General features: G+C 36.5%; 1 protein-coding gene across 2 annotated transcripts; it reads left to right on the top strand.

Annotated features, from left to right (window-relative positions):
* Window positions 1-1,028: 1,028 nt before the first annotated feature.
* On the top strand, window positions 1,029-8,123 carry LOC103716911 (TatD related DNase). 2 transcript variants are annotated; one of them, XM_008805110.6, is made up of 8 exons: window positions 1,031-1,274; window positions 1,409-1,482; window positions 1,550-1,631; window positions 3,768-3,818; window positions 4,154-4,254; window positions 6,006-6,159; window positions 6,256-6,447; window positions 7,684-8,123. In XM_008805110.6, the coding sequence occupies exons 1-8, from the start codon at window positions 1,125-1,127 to the stop codon at window positions 7,789-7,791; spliced, it is 912 nt and encodes a 303-aa protein (XP_008803332.1). In that variant the 5' UTR covers window positions 1,031-1,124; the 3' UTR covers window positions 7,792-8,123. The 2 variants fall into 2 exon arrangements, with proteins under 2 accessions (XP_088579760.1, XP_008803332.1); XM_088723634.2 differs by lacking the exon at window positions 3,768-3,818 and having other exon boundaries at window positions 1,029-1,274.
* The last annotated feature ends 166 nt before the right edge of the window (window positions 8,124-8,289 follow it).

The following is an 8,289-nucleotide window of genomic DNA, read 5'->3' on the forward strand; positions in this document are numbered from 1 at the left end:
TCCATTCATCCATCAGCATAGATTTGAAAGCGAGCAGCTGATGATCCAATGGTGGATTTGCAGGAAAGGAGGGGGGAGGGGAGCGTTTAGAGGCACAACTCTGCATCTTTGCAGCAGCCATTTGGCGATAATTTTGACATTAGATGATTTCAAGAGTCATGCGTAGTGCTGCAATAAGGGGTTGGCTCAATACCGAGGGGCCTATGTAACCAAGTCTACGTTGGCCCATGCTTCCTGCCCCGACTGTGCCTAATGTCTTTTAGTTTTTTTGAAAAAGCTCCTATTTTTCTTAAATCTTATAAATGTAATTAAAAATACAAGCTGCATTAGACAGGTAGTTAAGTAATGAATCATACAAACTTCCACAAACACGTAATTGTTGTAGAAATAGCGGTTTATTTTTAACAATTTGCCATGTCATGAAGATATTAGGATAAAATAAGGGTGAAAAGAAAACTTTTAAATCTACATTTATTTCATTCACTTTCATATACGTGATTGTTGTTGGCATTTGGACATTTCACAATAATTCTTCATATAAAACATGAAAACTTTAAGAATTAGATTCTCTAGTATTTCTATGGGTAACTTAAATTGGACTTCTTTTGGGGACCACCCTCAAAAGTTGTTGCGCCCATTTGACCTAGGTGAAGATAAGGGTTTCTCTCCTTTTGCAATAATTTATTAATCAAATTTATAGTCGGACGAACATGCACAAGTGCTGTCTTTTTGTATATATACATATATTTTGTCGTTTTTGTGCATGTTCTGATCCGACTCGTCTATCATCGAGTTAGTTGAACTGGTCCAACTAATAATTTTTTTTTCTTGAGCCTTTTGATCCAACCTTGTCTTTGCCCAAGTCGTCTTGTATCTTTCACATCAAAAAAATTGGCTGCTTTTGCAATGTCAACCATCAAAGCACTCCAAACTTCCCTCCCCACCCGCGGCACAGATTGTGAGATCCAGCGGTGGATGCGCGTGAAGGAAGGTGAATCCTTCTTTCGCGCGAAAGATTGGGGCCCATCTGGCCATCCAAAAGGACATCAAACGCCCCCTTTCGTGAAAAAGACCGCACACGGACCACTCAAGGCAACAGCCCGTCGGTAGCGGGAAGGAAGACGATGAGCGGCGTCGGCCAAGCAAAGGCGGTGAGGCTGTTCGACGCGCACTGCCACCTCCAGGACCCGAGGATCGCCAACGTGGCCCCTCGCCTCATACGCGCGGCACTCGACTCCGGCGTCCTCCGGTTCGCCGTCAATGGCGTCTCCGAGGTACCGATCAAGCAACCACTCGATGGAAAAATCTCCGCAGCTTTTTCTTTCTGTATCGATTTTTGGCACCCCAGCCTTTGCTTAGGTTAGGTACAAAGAAGGCATCTCTTCCTCTTTTTTTATTTCTTTGGCAGAGGGACTGGCATATCGTCAAGCAGATGTCGGACGAGTACCCTTGTATAGTTCCGTGCTTTGGCCTCCATCCATGGTAATAATTCTCTCCCTTCCCACTTCTTTTCCTAACTCTTCAGTTACGGGAATTGGTTGGGATACAGGTATGTTGCTGAGAGATCCCCAGACTGGCTGAGATTGTTAAAGGATCTCTTCGCCGCCACGCCTGCTGCTGCAGTTGGCGAGGTGAGTTCTTTGCATATGCGCGTGATTCCTTTTTTTTTTGGGTTTTCTGTGTATATATCCTTCTAAAATTTGTTTTGCATGTATACCTTCCTAAATATATGAAATTGCATGAATACCATCCAAAATTGCTATTTTCATGTATACCCCTTTTTTTTTATGTTTACCCATTAATGGTATTTTTGTCCTTTTAATTTTAAACCGCTAACTTCTTAACGACGTTAGATGACATGGGTATATATACAAAATAAGTGTTTGATGAAGTATAAATGCAAATATCAATTGAAGGATATTCATGCAAATTCCAATATTTAGGAAGGTATGTACACAAAAAACCCTTTTTTTCCCTTTAAATGTAATTATTTTCCTAGAGTATGTCAGTATGTTACTTTGATGCGGTTCTCAAATTCTAGGCACACATTCTCTTTATTTCTTGTGGAAAAAACCTTTTGATAGACCAATCGGCACCGTATTTGATTATCTAATCAATCCTCATCCACCAAACTGGTTATTCTCTTTAATTGGGTATGGGATGCCTTGTTAAGCATCTCAATTGCAAACTAACCATCAAAGTGAATGTGACCCATACTGGTTATGGCATCACGCAACCAAGTGTTCATGTGGATTTTTTAAAAAGGTGTCTTAAAAAGATTTCCACCATCTTATAGTCATCATGCATAATTGGCAGCCACTTGAATGAGTATTCCAAACTCATTCATAGGCATTGGCTAGTAATGCTAGTTTAAAGAATAAGGTGCCAAACCTCAATTCACCCTTGGTCGACAATGCTCCTGTAAATCTTATTTTTATTATCCTACATCAAACATGGACATGCTAACATGTATAAGATCCAAGATATGCATGGTAGAGGAGAAAACCACTTCATTATTTCCTCATATATTTATTTCAGGCATCAACTCATGCCTTCTTTAGGGCAACATCTCTAACAATATCTGAAGTTACGGTTTCTATTAATTACTTTTGTCAAATATCTACTTCAGCAATCTGCTTGTCATGCAAAGACATGAATAAAGAAGAGACATTGGTGCATACATGAACGCCTTGTCTAAAGACATGTCAATGATGCTATATCAACTGCATATTTTTGGTGTACTCAAGTACTCAAAAGGGTCAAAATGCATCCTTAGAGAATTGCACTTTTCTTATGCATCCCATCTTTGTTTTCTCAAGAAACCATTTTATTTTTGATCCACTTGATGTTGATTAGGGGCCTTCTAAGCCAGTTATTGTTTCTTTTTCTTTGTTACTTAAAACATGAATTTGAACTTCATTCCTTTCCATATCAGTTGAAAATACTATTCACAGGCTGCAATACCGTACACTAGTCAAAGGTTAAAGTGGCTGTCTCCAACTTAGCAGCCTCCTAAGTTGATTTAATACATGGCACCAAGGAGCCCAATTATTTAATTGTCTACAAAAATCTTAGACAAAAAAATATATCTTGCCATATTTTAAATTTGTTTTAGTTTTTATGTTCTTTTCATTTTTGTTTCTTTCTGAAACCTATTTGTGTAGTGGCTGGTTCTGAGAAAAAGGAGGAAATTCATGTTACAAATATAGGGTTTGGAGTTTTTCCGAAGAAAAACATGTTGTTGACTGCAGGCACTGCATACTATATGAAGCATACTCCTGATGGTATATTTGGAAGATTGAATAAAATTGAAAGCAACTATGGTAGCTACATCTTAAGTGCCATATAACTAGAGACCACATATTTTTCAATAATGTAACTCGAGCTAATCTTTTTATTCTAACTAAAAACTGCAACACTTTGGCCACCTACTTCTTGTAGCATTATTGTATAACATCAACGATGCCCTTTGATCAGTTTAATTTGACAGGTATGATATTAACTTAGATTTTCTATCATGTAGGTATGTAGGGGATTGAATTTCACAATATGTTTAAAATCCTTGTGGTATATCATTATTTGTGCTACTTTTCTTCATCCAATTTGTTTGATACAATATGAAGCTCAATATTGTAGATGAACAGTGTTTTCTGCAGTTTCTACACTTTTAACTTGCTTTTGAGGTTTTTAAATGAGTCTTACTTTTGATTGACTTTGTGCACATATTATCATATATCTAATATGGAGTAGCATTTTACGACATCCAGATTGGCATAGATAAAGGATCGCATGCAAAGAACATTGAGTTCACCGAACAGGTTGGCTCGACTTCAACCTTATAACTGCTCATTCAGTTATACTGGTCTGTTGGATTTTTGTAGTTTCATATACTGATCTGTTGGATTTTTGTAGTTTCTTTCGTTTCTCTGCCTGTTTTGTTATATTTCTATGAAATCTCTTTGAAATAGTGCAAATACCAGGAATTGCAACTGGTGCCTAACCATTGGTTGTTTTTCTCCACAGCTATATGTGATATCATCTTTCATTACTGAGGTTTATTGTACTTTTGAGCATTTCATGTCCTTCGCTGGCTTCTCCATGGGGTTAATTTTACCTGCCAGTGAAATAATATTCTATGTATCTCCATTTTCAGGTTGAAGTGTTCCGGCAACAACTTGAACTTGCAAAGGAGTTAAGGAAACCAGTTTCTGTCCATTGTGTTCAAGCCTTTGGTGACCTTCTAGAAATCCTGCAGTAAGGCCCACTCATGTTTTTCACTTTAGTTAATTTCTTATTCTATAAGCAATCTTTATACTAAAATAAGGATTTTTTGAAGCTTGCAAAGTATCTTTATTTATGTTGGAGAACTTTTTCTGTTTCTTTTGACAAATGTTACTAATTACTTGCTGGATTGACCAACATTTACCCATTTTTAAAATGTAATTTTCTTGTCCAATAGGCTATGCAAAATTGTCACTTGTGACATTCTCATAACCATAAAATGGATCTTCATCTACACTGGTAGTTTTACCGAACACCTTGGGTTGTAGCATTTGCTTGCAATAAAGCTAATGTACTCCATATCATTTTTGATGGATGTCTTATAATTATGTGTCTTCTGGTAGGCAGGCCTTCTGCTCATATTTGACATACTTATCGGAAAACATCAATTTTGAAACACAATTCTTCATTTGATAACATGATGATGAGAGGACAAAAATAAGGATAGAAAGAAGATCAATAAAAAATAAGGGTAGAAAGGTAAGAGAGGTCTGTACTAGGGTTTGCTGCCCCAAACCTGTATATGGGACAGTGATGGTAAAATTTTGAGATTAAGGGCAAATAAAGGATCAAATGAATCTGCCCTAGATTTTTTGTGATGGGAAAGAGAGGAGGGATAATGTTTTAAAGTGTTCTTGGCTAAACAAGAGTCCGTAGTTGATGTATAACTGAAATTCAGAAAACATATGTAGAATAAAGATGATATAGTCAGAAAAGAAGATAATAGTAGGGAGATCTAGAGGAAGGAAGGATGAAAGAGAAAAGGGGAAAAGACCTTTCATTCTTCCAAAATAAGCATTGTACAACAAGTTTTCATCTATCCCTAATAAGCCCTTTTGTAGATTTCATATGACTTGTTTTACAACTAAACTCGGACTCTTAATAATCAACTAACTAATCTGCAAAATACTTCCTACAAAAAGCAATTCCTGAATCCCACATAACACTATATAGGAAGACAGCTATAATAGATGAAAATTAAATCTTAGTGATTTTATGACTTGTCTAACCCAACATATACCCAAAGTAGGACTCTTTCATGCCAATCTTATTTAAAATAGGACACCAAGGCCTACTTTGGGAAACATCATTGCTTGCATGAAATTGGCCTTGCAGAGTATCATGTGCTGTCCGCACCTTTGTTTTCTTGGCTACTTCTATTTGCATCGGTTCTTACAATTGGAGTTCCCCCTATGCATTTGATGTTTTCTTGTATTACACCTCTAACAAATGATTTCTACTCAATATGAGGTATCTATGATATTAAGCTAATTCATAAAGAATCTCTTAGTCTCTACTCTGTCATCCAAAATCATGAATTGATTTAACAGAGGACAATAAATTACCTGTACAAGTAGGTAAGAGGGAGAAATAAGTGAAGGCAGGATATCAGAAACAATTTTATGACAATTAAATAGGAAAATTATCTGTTCTTTCGTATAAAATAAATTTTGAACACCGAGTCCTGACCTTTTCTAGCTTCATATGCATTTATATTCATCAAAGTTTTTGTTTTATTTATTGAGTTATTTCATGCTGGATAAGGCCTAGTTCTTTCAGCATAATTTAATATATTGCTTTCTGAATATAAATACATTTGTTGCAACTGTTAATTTTGTTTTTCATTTGGTTGATTTTTTACCATTGTCTTCTTAGTTTGACCCGTGGCTTCTTGTGTGCCTTCTCTATGTCCTGACAATAGCATATTATATTCTCATGATCAGACGAACAGGACCTTTCCCTGCAGGAGTGGTTCTGCATTCGTATATAGGATCTGCTGAAATGGTTTCGGGCCTTGCAAAGCTCGGTTCTTACTTTTCATTTTCTGGGCACCTCACATCCATGAATATGAGAAAAGCAAAGAAAATGCTTAAATCGGTCAGTAGAGATATTCAAGTTTCAGGGGATTTAGTTTTTTAACAGCTCAGAGTTGAGCTTTTCAGATCGGTATACTGAAATGTTATTTTCTTTTAGGTACCTATGGACAGAATTTTGATTGAAACTGATGCACCAGATGGATTATCAAAGTGGAACACAGATTCTCTTTTGTTGGTTCCAGAGGATGACTCCACTTCCCAAGAACAACAAAACCAGTATGGAGATTCATCTTCAGAGGCAACAACTCTGTCAAAGGAAGCATTGAATCATCCAGCAAACATTTCTAATGTAAGTTCATTTGCATACACATTGCAACTAATATAAAATCTTACATACAGTCCACATGTCAAGACATCCCCTACCCAGTTTTCAATCTCGCTGCTGGTCATAGATAAATATTTCAACTCGGGCAAATTAGAAGTCCATGGTTTTATGTCTTCATGGTCTGCAAGTTACTCAGTTACGTAGAAATAAGAAACACCAGTGCAGAATATAAATGTTGGAAGTGATCAAGTGATCTGAGAATTCCCTCTGGCCAACTCATCTTTTCTGTTTCATAACAGAATCCTCTTGCCAAAGTTGTCTTGATCACAAATTTGATCACAATATATAGAAGGTCAACATCATATGAGAGGCAATCATAAAATATTCTAAAACACGATTTATCATGCTTTTATATATTTAGCAGGCTCATAGGACATAATTTTCAGTTAAAAGTCAAGGTTAAATAAAGGGATTAATCTAATGCAATTTGGTGCACTCATGGCAGTGTCTCTAGAAATAGGTATTTGTGAAAGACAGATGGTTCATAGGTAAAGAAAAGAAAGATTGGAAAGGCACATATTGTTAATTCTTGGCCAAACAATATATCACCATCTATTACAATACGAGTGTCTAGAGCTCAATACATGTAGACTTTATGGCTATCCTTCTTTCCTTTTGTAGGATATCATTGAGAGTACATATATATAGCACATACCAAGCCACCTCACATTGGGATGCTAAGAACAAAATGTGGACAAGAAGAATAAGCATTTATTGAATCACTACCTCTATTAATTGTAGAATGGTAGAAAAACAAATTCTGGTCAGATGGAAACCACATTAGAGGTTAGCCGCTTGGAAAATTACACACACTATTAGAAAAGGAGGGAACCAATTATACTCTGATTTTCTAAATACTTGCATAATTATCTGTACATACTCTCTTCTGATTAAAACTTGCATAATACATGTTCCGTGTATTAGATAAAAAGCTAATTGGTATTACTGGTAGTCCTATTGAAAACAGAGTATTGCTACAGCCACCTTCTTCAGACAATTCACCGATCTTTGTATTTAACATGTGGCTATCATTCACCAAACTATAAATTGTGAGAAGGATCATTTTTAAGTTAATGAACTGGAGGAGCAGCCATTCTCTATTTATCAGTTGAAATGCGGCTTTTCTTTGGCAAATGATCGCTTTGAATTTTTTTATTTTTTTTTATGATTAGACTAATGAAGGAATGAAAAACGTTTCAGGTTCTGAATTATGTCGCCATGTTGCTTGAGATGCCTGAGGAGGAGCTTGCAGAGTTGAGCTACCAAAATGCTACACGCGTATTCTCTTATCCTGGTTCAAAAGTTTGAAGATCGAACTCTGTCCTTTAGTTTTCAATAGATGTGTGAACATCATGGAGACACCAAACTCTCTAGACTTTCTTTCATATAACTGTTCCATAAGTATTGTAAATATTACAAGATTATATGATATATTGAACCACTAGGGATGCATGTTTCTTTACAAAAGCAACCTTCCACCACCACCAGGCACCCTTACAGCATTTCCTTGAAGCAGATCTTAATGTATTTATACTGTAACGAGAGCCAAGTAAGAGGTGGTATATTTTGCATCCCTATTTGTTTTGCTCCAGCATTATCTTCAACTAGTGAAATGTTGTTCCTGATTTTGCGCTCTCTAACCATTTCTCTCCACTAACTTCTTTTGCAGCTCTCATTCATCGACACCTCTCTTTTCTCGCCACCGATATTATGACATGCAAATTTTCGACCCGCATGGTTCTCCTTTGTCTTTGTCGCTAGCATTCTAGTAGTACAGGGGTCTGGGAAGCCATAGCATAATATTTC

This window comes from Phoenix dactylifera, chromosome 6, assembly GCF_051530095.1.
Source record: "Phoenix dactylifera cultivar Ajwa chromosome 6, Ajwa_hap1_PhDact_Kaust_v1.1, whole genome shotgun sequence".
Taxonomy (NCBI): Eukaryota; Viridiplantae; Streptophyta; class Magnoliopsida; order Arecales; family Arecaceae; genus Phoenix; species Phoenix dactylifera.

Coding starts and splice junctions, on each gene's coding strand:
- LOC103716911 (XM_008805110.6), top strand. CDS start 1,125: ATGAGCGGCGTCGGCCAAGCAAAGGCGGTGAGGCTGTTCGACGCGCAC. Junction 1,275..1,408: donor CCGTCAATGGCGTCTCCGAG/GTACCGATCAAG, acceptor TTTCTTTGGCAG/AGGGACTGGCATATCGTCAA. Junction 3,819..4,153: donor ACATTGAGTTCACCGAACAG/GTTGGCTCGACT, acceptor CTCCATTTTCAG/GTTGAAGTGTTCCGGCAACA.